Consider the following 15,691-nt stretch of genomic DNA (forward strand, 5'->3'; position numbering starts at 1 on the left):
GGGTGGAGGACGATGAGGCACCAAAACAGGATAACAAAGAGTTAATTTACAGCTACATCACAAGGCTATCTCCTCTTACGTCAGCAGCTTTCACACAGGTCCCACTGTGTAATACTTTGTTCTCTGCTGGTGACTAATCTCCCTCCTCCCCTCTCAATAGGTTACACAGGGCCTGATGTAAAACAGTCGAGATTTTCTGATAATGAGCAGTGAATGAGAGAGGGGGGGGGCCTGGGGAAAGTCAATTTGAATGGAGATAATGGCATATTTGCCTAATAAACCCAATTACAAAGTTGCTTAAAATCGCCTGGACTATTGATTTCTGCAACAAACAAACAAACAAAAAAATTAAACGACAGTGACACTTTAAGGGTATTTCTATCTTGCAATGACATTGGATAGCCAAATCTTTCCCACAAAGAAAGAAAGTTGAATTTCTATACACTTGCTGGAACATGATCTGGATGCTAGACACTTCCCATTGACATACACAGGCATGTTTATAGGGCTGTTGGGGGAAGAATGTTGTTGGCTAAACAAGTGATCATATGACAGGCTTCTCCTCTCGTTGGCCGTCTCTAGACTCTGTCAGCAAACAACACTTGTTATGATCTCGTAAAATACTGTACAGCCCATTTAAATGGGATGAAGATATGTAGCGGGGCTCCTTGGGAAAAATAGAGGCAGTCATGTCAGTCATCTCACTTCCCATGTATCCAACAAAAAAATATTTAACATAACTGGTGTTACCGCCTGCTGAAATGATGGAAGGAATAAACATCTTAGCCATATAATGACATAAATGGAAAAAAAATTGCTTTAGTGACATGCTTTACAGCAAGCCTGATTAACATAGACTACAATAGACCGGACCAGTCCCCTTGAGATGAATGCAAAACATTATTGCACGTTCCACAGGAAGCTTCTATTGTTTTATACTGATGTCTTCTATATATTGGTGTCATCTAATGCTGTACAGATCACTTTACAGCAGCCTCCTCTTATCACCACAGACAGAACAGGAAAACTCTTTGACCCCGTATTGGTCAGGGTGTGGGAGGTGCTTCTCTCCTCACTGTGTCTGAGACAAAAACCGCCCCATAGACTTATATTATGAGTCTGGTCTCATCACGTGACATAGAGGCGGGAGATACCAAGTGCGGATTTATTGGAGTCTGAAACCCAATTGTTAGCCCTCCTTTTCCCTTCCATCGCCATCCCTATTCTGATGGCCTTAACCTTATATTATTATATTAAGAACAGCCAAGGATTACACAATAGTTTGGCTAAAACATGGCTTTAGATTCACCTGGAGATTAGTGTGAATGTATTTGGGACGGGATTGTTTTCAGTTTTGTTTAGAACAGCCTCATGTGACGTGCCAGGACCACTGTGCAGACTAAACCTTCTGTCATCCCTTGTAGGAGGAGGTAGACAAGCCCAGCAATGTGGCAGCCAGTGACTCTGGAGCCGACAACAAGATGCACACCATAGCCACCATAGCCAAAGAGGAACGTGTGGAAGACCCTTCAAGTAACCGCCTGCATTTTGAAAGGGGTAATATATTTTTGGCACCTACTCTGTTTCTGACTTATATGTTTGTTTGTTTTACATTTGTTTTACTTTGCATTTTTATATATGATTACCAGGATGTTCATATGTAATAAGTGAAGATGCTAAAATGTACCTCCACTGAATATCTCCCATCAGGTCTGCTTTTTGGGGTTTAGTTTGTTCTGCATGCTGCTCAATGGTACAGTGGCTGAGGCCCATGCAGAAACTGTGTACATTGCATGCTGAGTGCCAGATAATCCTTTCCCATCCACCAGCAATAAGTGGATCACTGTGCGTCCTCCTTCTGGAATCGGTACTTGTAATCTTTCAGGGAATCCTACACCAAGGAGGAGATTTATCAAACATGCTGTAAAGTGAAACTGGCTCAGTTGCCCCCGGCAACCAATCAGATTCCACTTTTCATTTTCCAAAGAGTCTGTGAGGAATGAAAGGTGGAATCTGATTGGTTGCTAGGGGCAACTGAGCCAGTTTCACTTTACACCATGTTTGATAAATCTCCCCCCCCAAATATTTAATTTTCCAACAGCACAGGCCTAGAAAAAATAAGCAATTGTTCAGTTACCCTTTTATAAGGGTTTTCCCAACATTAAAAGTTATTCCCTATCCACAGGGTAGGGGAGGACTGGAGCATCAGCAAGTCCCCGACAATGAGAAAAGATGTCAAATGCCCCCCGCCCATCTGGTCCACAATGCCATGATGACTTCTACTTGCCCAGTCTTGTCTCGGCAGAATCTGCCAAATACTTTTAGGATCATCACGTTTCTAGCATCTTTCCTACCTACATAAACTTCCCATTTATGGTTTGGGGAAGAAAAAGAGTGCTGCACCTCACACCTATGGCTGATACTAGTACCTCTCGGCTGCATAAAAAACATCAGAATTCTGTATGTGAATTGATCAAGCCATACTGCCCCATGTACCGCGTCCAGGTATCTGATACACATGGGTCCCTACACTAAGTCCACACTGTGCCAGTCAGCGACCACCACCCCCGCAGGCGTGCACAGTCAGGGAAGGGAGGCCATGGAACGGCCCTGCAACCCCCATGCCGCAGGACCAGACCCAAAAATGCCACACCAAAACCCAGCCAGCACAACCGGCGGAGGAAGCTGCCCCCAAACAGCACTTCCCATTTATAGTTCCCCAAACAAGAATATGGTCCCGCTTGATGTCCTTAAAGGAGAAGTCTGGACATTTAAAAAATCTAACAGGAAGCAGGCAGGGGAGAACATAACAATGAATTATTGCTTACCTCTCACAGTGCCTGCGATGCACCGTGTGACCGGCTCCAGGACCCCTGTTGGAAGGCATTTTCTCCAGATTTTTGATGATTCGGGTGAATGACTCAGGTGATGATTCGGGTCATGACTCGGGTGAAAATGCCTGTCCTGGCTGATGGACAGCCCGCTCAGACAGTCAGTGACTGTAGTGGTGTCCCATCCCAGACACTGACTAGCTGAGCGACCAGTGCATCAACCAGATCATGACGTTGGCTCTGCAGGAGGTCCCGCACTAGAGAGGCACGGGGAGAGGTGAGTTGGTATAGTTTATGTTCCTTCCTGCCTCTGAAGTTTGACAAATTTATTAGATGCCCAGACTTCTCCTTTAATAGTAATAGTACCATCTTTGGGGTCACACATTGAATGGCTTGTTAGGTGACGTTGTCATGTGCTGGTACATAAGGTAGAACGGCCTTCTTTAGGCAGCACAAAGCTGCCTACAGGTTACAAGACTGATAGGAACTCTTGATATTGCCCTTTAGCCCATCACATCTTCAGGCTGCAAATGTATCTAAAGGAAGCGTATACAGCTAAAAAGGGGACCCTACACACCAGGCCTGGCAGGTGGCTTGGGCCCCTGATACTACACTGGTAGTTCTGCCCCTGTGTGCAACCACTCCTTTCACTCTCTGAGATTTCTAAGCGTAGTCGAGATTCGGTGCCCCTGAATGTCTCAATGCCTGGTCTGTATATTAAGGTTGCAGAAATCTGTATGGTATGATTTGGATTGTTCCATCTTAGATGCTGCCAAAGTTGGAGGGGATGCAGGAATGCCAGAAATAGAAGACAGTGAGCCGGTGAAACCAGACGCAGCGCCCACTGGTAAGTCTAAAGAGAATATAACAGGGTGGTGGGATGTACACACCTGATGTTAAGATGCACCTAGGTTTTATAGGAGGTAAATAGAAAAAAGCGGTTTGGCGCCACTTTACACAGTAAACAGACTTTGTCTCTGTTCACTATGTAGCGGTGGACATGTGTAACTGCAGCTCAGGTCCCATTCACGTGAATAGGAGCTGAGCTGCAGTTACAGCTCCCTACCGCTGCATAATGAATGAAGTTCACCATGAAGTGCGGCACTGAACAGCTGATGACGCCAGGCATGTGCACTCCACCAAGTCAATTGCCTGGAAAAACCCTTTAAATTATGTCAAAACCCTGATGGCCCATGTAACCCCTCAAGAGGCAGTGGGAGGCTTGGCGCATTATTAATTGCCTTCTCCTGCCCAAAAACGGCCCAGTGCAACAAAAAAGGCACTTTATTCACTTTAATAAGATGCTTTTTGTGGTGGAAATAAAGTGCGTTTTTTATGAAGCGAATACAGTATTTTGTGTGTAAGATTTTATAGTTTTTAATTGATGTATGTCTTATGTAGGTGAGAAGAAGGTGGACTTTGGTGTTCTGGCAAATGAAATCGGAGAATCAGAGAAACAACCTTCTTTGCAGCCAGATTCAAATGTACAAGGTAGGTGATTTTTACTCCCTTTGGTACCAGGGAACTGTGCTGACAGGAGTGTGGCTGCTTAGAGTGGAAGTCTATGTTTAAAGGGGTTGCCCAGCTCTATTTTCTTTCAAATCAACTATTGTTAGAAAGTTATATAGATTTGTAATTTTCTGCTATTAAAAAATCTCAAGTCTTTCCATACTTATCAGCTGCTGTATGTCATGCAGGAAATGTTTTCTTTTCAGTCTGACACAGTGCTCTCTGCTAACATCTCTGGCCGAGACAGGAACTGTCCAGAGCAGGAGAGGTTTTATATGGGGATATCAGCAGAAAGCACTGTGTCAGACTGAAAAGAAAACATTTCCTGCATGACATACAGCAGCTGATAAGTATGGTAAGACTTGAGATTTTTTAGATATCCTAATATGCTATGTGTCATAGAATACTACCCCCTGTTTTGAACCAGAAGCTAGCAATTTCCAGCCGTTCATGCCTTACAATGGAATGGCTTCATATAATATTACATATCCACTTTTGTGCAAATATGTGATGTTTTAGAATAAATGATAAAATTGGAGGGGAAATAATAGTGGATTTTAGGCTTCAAGCTGTAGGCAGTACATTACAGGACGGACGTTAGAGATAATGGAATTTATTATTGTTTTACGTTTGTCTTTTGATGTAGAAAATACCAAATTTCTCTGGAATTTACTCTTCTTACGTCTGTTAGTAAAGTTCTGTTTTTAACACATTTAACAACTGTGACATTTTAAATAAAGGTGAAAAGCCACTCCTGTCCAGCCCACACTTACATAATAACATCAAAGGCATGTCATTTGTGTGAAATGGTGTGTCTCCGCGGTTGTGTCAAATTTATGGCATTTCATGCGCCTTTTTTTTTTTTTTTTTTGTAAATCTGTTCCATGCGCCATTTTGATAAATTTGATGTACTGCCAAAGGCATAATATAGACACAAACGTACTTAAAATAGAACAGTCTATTCAGAATCAAATGGTGAAGATCTTTCTGTGCAGTCTGTAAATGAAGACTATGTAAAGGGATATTTCTGTCTGGACATTTATGGCCTATCTATAGTAAATGTCAGATAGCCGAAGGTCCCACCTTTGGGACCTACATCTGTTTTTACATTGTTTTACACCCGCTCGCTTTTGGCGTGAGTAACAGCACCGGCAGTGAGCGGGGAACGAGGAGAAAGTGAGCGCTGACAGCGCTCGTTAGCCCCTCTACATCGCCCTGTGTAATAGGGGCTTTCGTCTAGTAGGACTCGTAGGGCCCTATGTCACGGGCTGATGGGGGCCCGATCAACGATGTAAACGAGCGCCGATCTGCTAGATAGGTGTTCGTTTACTGGGCCTATTCCACGGCCCGATGATCGTTGAGCGAGGGCTGCAGGGACATCATTACCGATGTCCTTGCAGCCCTTGCACCATACCTTACCGGGCAGGACTTCTCCTCTGCTCCGTCTTCCTCCCCGGGTCCCGTGGCGCAGAATCAATTTCGGTGCCGCCTGTCTGAGCTGTCAGACAGCTCAGCCAATCACTGGCCACGGTGGTCCTGGCCAGTGATTGGCTAAGCGGTCTGACAGCTCAGCCAGGCCGCTCCGGAGCTGCTGATGCTGTGCCACGGGACCCGGGGAGGAAGACGGAGCGGAGGAGAAGTCCTGCCAGGTAATGTATGCTGCTTCTCAAATCGTTGGTCGCCCCCCCCCCCCCCCCCCCTGCATCGCTATTGCAACATTGCTATGCAGAGTGGGGGACCGATGATTTTAGGTCTGGTCCCAAATAAACGATCAGCCGATGACACGATCATCGGCTGATCGTTTTCTCTATTCCACCGAGCAATTATCGGCCGAATCGGGCCGATTATCACTCCCGTGGAATAGGCCCTTAGTCTAATAAGACCCTAACACTGTGAGCAAAATGTGGGATTCATGAAAAAAGCGCTTCTATCTGTGCAATGTTTTTAAAGGAGAAGTCCAGCGGAAATTTTTATTAAAGTATTGTATTGCCCCCCAAAAGTTATACAAATCACCAATATACACTTATTACGGGAAATGCACACAAAGTGCTTTTTTTCCCTGCACTTACTACTACATCAAGGCTTCACTTCCTGGATAAAATGGTGATGTCCCGACCCGACTCCCAGAGCTGTGCAGGCTGTGGCTGCTGGAGAGGATGATGGCAGGGGAAACAGGACAGTGAGCATCCCTCTGCCATCATCCTCTCCAGCAGCCACAGCCCGCACAGCTCTGGGAGTCGGGTCGTGACATCACCATGTTATCCAGGAAGTGAAGCCTTGATGCAGTAATAAGTGCAGGGAAAAAAGCACTTTATGTGCATTTTCCACAATATGTGTATATTGGGGATCTGTATAACATTTGGGGGTGCAATACAATACAGTCGTACCTTGGTAGAGCGTTTTGGTTTAAGAGCTCAGTTTTTTAAAATTGTGACTTGGTTTAAGCGTAGCTTTGGTTTAAAAGCTTCCTTTACTGGGTGAGAGCGCGAGTGGGGGAGGGGCATGGTCTCCATAGCGAGGTCTACAACCCTGTACTCTGTCCCAGGAAGTCTCCCTCACCTTCTAAGTCATAGCAGATCCACTTCAGGCTGGGGCTTGCATCAGGGGACAGGACTGTGGAGGTAATCTCTCCATAGCTGTAACCCCTCTCTCCCCGGACAGAGAGCGCTGCATGTATGTGCCCACATCTGCCCTGCTCATTACTTCATACTCCCTGCAGTCTCTGTCCGCCCTTGTGTTTCCCATCCTCTCTGAATGTTTGTTTCATTAGTTTTACATGTTATTCAGAATAATAAATCATTATTTTGGGGTGTGGAACCAATTGTCTGCATTTCTATGATTTCTTATGGGAAAATTTGCTTTGGTTTAAGAGTGGATTTGGATTACAAGCACGGTCCTGGAACAAATTATGCTCATAATCCAAGGCACCACTGTACTTTAATAAAATGTTTTGTCGGACTTCTCCTTTAATGCAAATCTTATTGATGTTCCATATCACCTTTGTTGGCCAGCTGAAGGGGGTTCGAGGCCTTTGACCTCAAGATAGGTGTAGGTCCCAGAGGTGGGGTCCACTTAGGACATTGTGCACTTGTAGTGGATATGCCATTTATGTCCAGATGGGAATACCTCTTTTACTGCACTTTAGGATTGTGACTACAATCTCCTCAGTTGTCGGCACTCAGGAGCTGTATCGTCTGTGATCTGACTAGATCAAGTCCCTGGCTTCTTACATTGTAGCATAGTGTTATTACTTTTTGTAGCTTCTGGTCAGATCAGATGTGCGGTGGTCACTCCTGCACAGGAACTAGGAAACTAGAGTTTCATAAAGCTGAAGGATTCATTGTAACGCTTTTGGGGGTAGTTGTACATAGGACTTTTTTGTGGCAAATCTACTTAAAGTCCAGCCACATGATTTTTTTTTTTTTTTTTTTTTTAAATGGCAGGGCATAGGGGGAACATAACAAACAATACTTACTCTCCTCTCCAGCGCTGGATCGCCACTCTGGGCTCTGGCAATGTTAGCATCCCCTTGTCAATGTATACATTTCCAGGAGGAATAACAGAGGTACAGTATACAGAGATCTAAGATGCCCCAGAATTATCATTTTCTTGGGACAAAAGCAGGGGTAGGAAACCTTGGCTATCCAGCTGTTGCAAAACTACAACTCCCATCATTCCTGGACAGCCAAAGCTTTTATTAGTAGAACTCTCCCCTGTACCCAGACAAGAGGCATCTATCAATCAGGGCTGGCCAGGCCGGGAAACACCTCGATGACATGTGGTTTAGGCAGCATGAAAGTAATAGCAGTTTTTCTTAAAGGATAATGCTTTAATTTTTGTCTTTTTACTTCTACCATAGCCAAGTACCTTCCCCCCGGTGCCAGGAAGGAGTCTGCGTCCCCCATAGAAGACAACGCTTTGCACTTTGGGCAGAAGCAAATACTTAAAGAGCCCAAGTCCATGATATTTCCTAATATAAAGCAGAGTAAGTACGATGCATTGCTCAGTAAATCTTTTGGTTATCGCTAATACAATCGTAAAAATAGGGGCTGCAGTAGTAGTATAAAATGAAGCCTCCACAAATTGTGTCATGGAAAAATCTCATTGCCATCGGTGTCATTTGTTATTTTTATCTTGCCGGCATGTTTGCTGTTTGGGTGTTTTATAATCGTCATTTCTCACCGTTGTCTCCTTTGGCAAGCTCGTTCTCTTTTATACGATAACTCTAATATATGAGCAGAACCTAAGAGTATAGGAAAGACTATTGACTTCTGCAGAGATCTGACTAGTTACAGCAGAGGGATGTGCTGCCATTGTGTGGTCTGATCTGGTATTACAAGTGTAAACATGTTTGTATAGAGACTGTTTTGTGAATGGGTCAAATGTATCCTCTTTCCCTCTCCTCTCACACATTTGTTTTGTGTGTGATTGTATATTTTATCCTTAGATGAGTACATTAAAAAATCACAATCACATTAAGGTTGCATTTCCAGTTTAGTAATTCTTGTAATTCCAAATGACAATGCAGTAACACGATTTCATGTAGAGTTTAAGCAGTAATGTACCAGACATTAACAATTGGAAGGTGTATGATGAATACTGATCAGCCATAACATTAAAACCACTGATGGTGAAGGGAATGACTTGGATTGTCTCATGGCGATAGCACCTGTCAATGTGTGGGATGTAAATATATATAGTATATGAACATCAGTACTTGGAGTTGATGTGTTAGAAGCAGGAAAAATGGGTGAGCGAGTCAGAACACACAGTGCATTGCCGATTGTTAGCTACAGACCATGTTGACCGATGTCCGTTTGCTGAAAGCCCATACAATGGCCATGTGAACATCAGAAGTGCACTGTATAGAATAGTTAAAGGTGTTAATGTGGCTTCTGAATTTCCCAGATCTCAGTCCAATTAAAGATCCGTGGGTTGAGCTGGAGAAGCATGTTTGATCCGTAATAATTTACAAGCCTTAAAGGGGTTTTCTGGGCAAAATACACATCCATAGGATGCACATCCATAGGATGTAGTTCATCAGTAGAGATGAGGGCAACTCGAGCATGCTACAGTCTGATTGTTCGGCATTTGAATACCATTGGCTGAAGAAGCTGGATTCAGTCCTGGGGAGTCTGGGAAAACATACATAAAGCTATAGGCCATAGGCTGTATCTATGTTTTCCTGGAATTGTTAGGGCTGCATAGTGTTATAGCAATCTTTTTGAGTGATTGGTTCCCTTTAAAGGATTTGCTTCTGACATCATGGTCCATTCCTTGATGGGCTGTTTCAGCAGCATAAGGAGTACCTATGCAATATTGGGTGGATTTATTGTTCATTCTGATCAGTATATATCATCATCCAGTCCTGCACTGCTCAAGGCGTCCCGGTTTTATTCTGGTCTTCCTTATGTAACACTTGCTTTCAGTTGGTTAATTAAACTTTTGCCTTTTTGCATTAATAATTTACATATGTGGAAATAATATATGTAAGTGTGGAGTTACAGCTGCAAATATCAGTATGGCAGATTGATGGAAACTGATGCCATGTTTACCCTTGTTGTAGGCAAGTAGTGTATTTGTGCAGCCGATGATGGGACATTCTGTCCTGGGGGCTATAAGACATTAAAGTAAAGTTATTGGCCTATATGGAGAAAATGTTAGATTGCTGTGAATCTACCAAAAAGCAACACTTATTAGCAGTAAAAGCTAGTATATTTGGTGCTTGAAACTGAAATTTTGTTAAGGGAGTCTACGTATTGCCGTGGTGCTTTAGAGAAAACGTACTTCTAAATGGAGCTATAGCATTGGGAAAGTGCCCTGGATGCAGTCTCCTCGGCTTGATAGGTCACTCTTATAGTGCATTTACACAGAAAGATTTATCTGACAGATTTTTGAAGCCAAAGCCAGGAACAGACTATAAAGAGGGACCAGGTCATAAAGGAAAGACTTTCAGATCCATTCCTGGCTTTGTCTTCCAAAATCTGTAAGATAAATCTCTGTGTAAACCCACCATTAGCATTGTGTATAGGGAGAGACCTTTCAATTAAAGGGGTTGTCCACTTTATAGTAAAATTGTTCAGTGTACAGTATAAGTAAGTGTACTCACTGACAGCAGATCACTGTGTACCTCATAGAGCTAAAATCAGACTCCCCTCCTCCAGGCTGTGGTGAGTCTGTCCGAAAGAGGGTTGACATGGAGGAGCATGTGACCATGCCCGCCTTCAATGTCCTCCATAGACATATACAGGATCAATGGTGGACCCTGGGGGGCGGGGCATGGTCACATGCTCTTCCATGTCGGCCATCTTATAGACAGAATTACCACAGAGCAGGACAGCACAGCCTGGAGGAGGGGAGCCTGATTTTAGCTCTATGAGGTACACAGGGAGCTATTAATACTGTATACTGAACAATTTTACTGTAAAATGGCCAATCCCTTTAAGCTTAGCTAGGTTGAGGAAGCTAGGAAGACCACCTCCCAGACATTTCCCTGGTGCCACTGCTTTACCTGTCAGGGTATCATGGGGGTAGCAGTTTTGCAACAACACTCAAAGCTAGCTTTTCACGTGGCAGCACTACTGTACAGCAAGTTATAGTTATCATCATGTTAATCTGAACTGTGCCTTATTCTCCCAGGATGGTTATATATAAAGAGCTCGGATTAACATGATAACTATCTGGACGTCCATCTGACCATCGCCCTTTGTAAACCTCCAATAATTGTTGATATCTGGGATGAAGGACATGTCTCTGGCTGATCTCTGCCCTCCACCCCCAACCTCGCTCACTCCACTGTTTCAGATTAACCTTCTGTATACTGTAATGATTGTAAGGCTTATCCTTGTGTTACTTCTCATACTTTACTATCCAACTGCATGAGACTATCTGTCCATCACATTTCCTAGTCCACAGACACTAGCTGTCACGTCGCTTAAAGGGGTTCTTTGAAACAATACCCATGGGTATTGTTGCAATGTTATGTGTTTGTTGGTACCAAGTGGTACCCCCTGTTTCAGATAGTTGATTATTTAGGCCCCCTTTGTCCATTTTTGTTACAGCTTAAAGAAGTTCTATTCTCTCTCCTGACCTGCTTTAGTACTTCTATTCCCCATAAAATAAAAGCTCCATAGAATATGAATGGCGCAGTGGCTGTGCAAGTTTACCCCTGCTCCATTAGTTTGGGAGGCAAGTGATCTCCATGCACTGGATCAGTGGGCATCCCAGAGGGCAGACTCCCCGAACATTAGAGGACGGATTTTATGTATAGTAAGGAACCCATCATGTTACAATTGCAATCCAGAAGGGGCGACTAATTTATTTTAATGCCATTTGCACACCACTGCTTCATTAATTCTCTATGGGAGCTACCAATGGTAGCCAGACCTAGAGGGAACCTATCAAGCAGCCCTACAGTATGGGTACATTCACACGTCCGTAGGTGTTGCACAGTTGTTGCACAGTTATCTGTGCTGCAAATAAAATGCTGGCCAGCCATAGTATGAACCGCAGTTCACGTACGGATCACCTCTGAATGGGTCCATACAATTGCGGACTACTACGGACACATGAACCTCTTGGCCTAAGAATGTTTCCCAAAGCAACCAATCACAGCTCAGCTTTCAAATATTTATGAGCTCTGGTAAAATAAAAGCTGAGCTGTGATTGGTTGCTATGGGCAACACAGAATTTTCCTATTGTAAGACTGCTTGATAAATAAGTTAATATATATTGTAATACCCATTTAAGAAGCTGCTATACAAGCTCTGTGACTCCAGAAAAGATCTCCTATTTAAAAGGGTTTGCCCACAAAATATAGGCAGTGATAGGAATAAGCGATGAGTGTCTGATTGGTGGGGGTCGGGCCACTGGGGCCTCCACTGATCATGACTTGTTGTGCCCCTTGTTTGAAGAGGAGGTTGGATAGGATAGTGTCTGTTTAAGGTTCCTTTTACACCCACCGATTTGTCGGCCGTGGGCAGATGCAAACGGACACCAATCAGCAGGCTTGCGTTTACAGTGCCTTTACATGGCACACCAAATCTGGTGGCCGGGCTGTACTAATGATCCTTGTATCATTCATATGCAGCCCAGGAAACGGACAGCACAGATTTGTATACAGTAAATCTGTTCCAGATCACAAGCAGCAGTGTATACTTACCATCCATACTGCTTCCAATCTGGCATTCAGCTCTCCTGTCTTCCCACGGCCGTCTTGTATATTCAAGCCTAGTGGCGGCCTGAAGATGCAGCACCGGCCAGAGGACCGGAGACTGGATCTCAATCGGCATGGCTGGTAAGTATACACTGCTGCTTGTGATCTGGAAACTGACAGCACAAATAGACACATCTGTGCTGTCAGTTTTCTTTTATCAATATCTGCCACATATAACCCTGTTTACACAGGAAGATATGTTCAAAAAGACTTAATCAGCCTAGGATTGGACGTTTTCCCTTTCCTCTGCTGATCGCTGTCACTTTTACACAGGTCTATTCTAGCAACACTATACACGATCCTCAGCCCATGTAAAACGCCTGGAGTCTGGATAACCCCTTCAAGCCTCCCCTTTTTTCTCTATACTAGTCCATATGACAACACCCTATTAATGCATGATCCCCTTGTTTATTCACCATGTGGCCATTATTCTGGGTTGGTGCATGTGCCCCATCTAGAGCCCTCACTGCCAATTCTTAACATCTTTGCTGTATCATTTGATATTGATGTTGCTTTTTACAGGACATGGATTCTGACTTTGTGTCATTTACAGCATCCTTCTTTATGATTCTTTGTGTCTTATTCCATACAACTGTGTGAATACTATTATAATAGACGGTGTATCCTTCTCTCTTGTATCAGACAACTCGCGCTATTAAATGAAGAGGTATCCTTGATCTCCTACCCTGCTGGCTCGGTCTGCATTGCTCTGACACATATAGCAATCCTCAGATGACTCTGTCTTGGGAATAAACGTCCTGTCCTGTCTGTACTTATGTTTCCTAATTTTCTTCCATTTTCCTTCCTTCTCTCCCGCTCTTCTATCCCTTTCTGCTCCTTCCCACTCCCGACTTCCCAGGTCGGTTTTTTGATGAGAATGAGTCCCCTGTAGATGCTCAACATGGTTCTAAGGTGGCAGATTATAACGGGGATGATGGTAACGTGGGTGAGTACGAGGCAGACAAGCAGGCAGAGCTGGCCTACAATGAGGAAGAGGATGGTGATGGGGGAGAAGAAGACGTACAAGGTGAGCGTGGGCTCTGCCTGCGTCAAATTATCCCCATGTTGTTCACAATCCAGCTCTGGATTATCTGAGTCACGTGACTCCAGTCACCGAGAGTGTCTGCTATTTATAACCGTTTCACAGCAATGGCTTTCAATACATTTATTGCTGGAGACATTAGATGACTGTGGGGTGTTGTGCTTCATTCTGCATGCCCGATTCCTGTGCATGATTTCTCCACCACGGGCTTTCTACGTGTGTTTTACATTGAGGTGCGATGCTCTGCGCATTTAGCATTAGCCTGCATGTTTCTTGTACGTTTTCATACCATTTATAAGCTCCATATGTTGCATTTACTCACCGCCATCGGCCCTGTGCTTGTGTACAAGCTTCATCTGGTGTGTGTGTGTGGTATTACAGCCATTTCATCTCTTTCTTTGTATTCATTATAAACAACATGGGGTATCTGCCTTTGAAGCTAACCGTGGTTTACAGTGTCACTCATGCATGCTATAATAGTTATTTGCCATTGTATAATATGGGCCCTATTCCACCGGACGATTATCGTTAGCATAATCGTTAACGATTAACGATCTCAAACGACTGCTATTGCGAAAGACCTGAAAACGTTCACTCATTTCCATGGAACGATAATCGTTACTTATGATCGTAATTGCGATCGTTTCTTCTTCCGTATTTCTTCGCTATTGCGTTCGTATCTATTGCGAACGACCGAACGATGTCTTATTCAATGCGAACGATTTGCGAACGTTTTGCGAACGAGCAACGATAAAAATAGGTCCAGGTCTTATAAAGCGATCAACGATTTCTCGTTCGGTCGTTAATCGTTAACTGCATTTCAACCGAACGATTATCGTTTAGATTCGAACGATTTAACGATAATCTGAACGATAATCGTCCGGTGGAATAGGGCCCTAAGAGTATTACGTGATATTAGGTGAGAAGGCTTTTAATGAAGTGTGTGAAAAGTTGTGCCTAAGTTTGACCAGAGACAAGTTGACCGAGGTTTTAAGACCCATATGGACCTCGCTTAGTGGTCCAGTATCAATGCACTTAAAGGGGCTTTCTGACACCTTTAGGAAATTCATTACCTTTAATTTTGAAATGGTCCGACTTAATTTCTGAGCTTTATCTGAAAGCTGTGTATGATGGGCCCTACCAGGACATCTCTCTCTCCAATTACAGATTAACCTGCATGAAACATTTTCTGTAGCTATCCATTGTCTGTGGGATTATGGATATATCTGGGTATTGGGAGGTTGTATCCATTGCTCCAGTAAGAATTCTTGAGCCAAGGCTGGGTTCACACTACGTTTTTGCAATCCATTTTTTTTTTCATCCCTTTTTGCAAAAAACTCATGGATTTGTGTGCGTCAGTTTTGATCCGTTTTTCTATTGACTTTCATTATATAAAAAAAAAAAAAAAAAAAAAAAAAAAGGATCAAAACGCATCTTTTTTTTTTTTTTTTATGTACACAAAAATAAGGTCAAGTACATTTTTGTGTAAGTTAAAAAAAAATGAATGCGTTTTGATTCTTTTTTTTTTTTTTTGTAATAAGTCGATGGAAAAACAGATCACAATACAAATGCATCCGTTTTTTGCAAAATGGATGAAAAAATATAGATTGCAAAAATGTGGTGTGAACCCAGCCTAAAGGCCATTTTAAACAGGCCAGTTTCTAGAAACACTCGTTCGGCCAACAATCAGCTTGTGTAATGGTGCGTTTACACAGAGCGATTTATCTGACAGATTTTGAAAGCCAAAGCCAGAAATGGATTTGAGAAGAGGAGAAATCTTAATCTTTCCTTTTATGACCTGTTCTCTGTTTCTAGTCTGTTCCTGGCTTTGGCTTGAAAAATCTGCCAGATAAATCTCTCTGTGTAAACGCACTATAAAAGTGTCAATGATCAGCCGACAAACTGGAAAACACCTGCTTGTCGGCTGATCACATCTCTTGAGCAGCCCTATAAATCATTGTTTACCAGCCACACATCTTCCTGTGTGAACAGGGAATGTGTGGCCAATAGCAATGTATTTAAAAGCCCCACTAATGATAGTGATTGTTCGTGTGGCCCAGTTGCTCGAGTTGTGCTGTGTAAAGGCGCTGCAAG

The 15,691-nt window shown here is 43.4% G+C and overlaps 1 protein-coding gene across 2 annotated transcripts in view; it reads left to right on the forward strand.

The window, feature by feature from the left end:
* GOLM2 (golgi membrane protein 2) overlaps positions 1–15,691 on the forward strand; it is a 39,937-nt gene that overhangs the window by 18,758 nt on the left and 5,488 nt on the right. Inside the window, exons 5-9 of one of the 2 annotated variants that reach the window (XM_069986612.1) lie at positions 1,425–1,557; positions 3,598–3,678; positions 4,233–4,322; positions 8,200–8,325; positions 13,415–13,582. In XM_069986612.1, coding sequence (XP_069842713.1) covers positions 1,425–1,557; positions 3,598–3,678; positions 4,233–4,322; positions 8,200–8,325; positions 13,415–13,582 — 598 coding nt within the window. The remainder of the gene's footprint in view (positions 1–1,424; positions 1,558–3,597; positions 3,679–4,232; positions 4,323–8,199; positions 8,326–13,414; positions 13,583–15,691) is intronic. The other variant, XM_069986620.1, reaches the window with a different exon arrangement.

Source organism: Dendropsophus ebraccatus, chromosome 1 (assembly GCF_027789765.1).
Source record: "Dendropsophus ebraccatus isolate aDenEbr1 chromosome 1, aDenEbr1.pat, whole genome shotgun sequence".
Taxonomy (NCBI): Eukaryota; Metazoa; Chordata; class Amphibia; order Anura; family Hylidae; genus Dendropsophus; species Dendropsophus ebraccatus.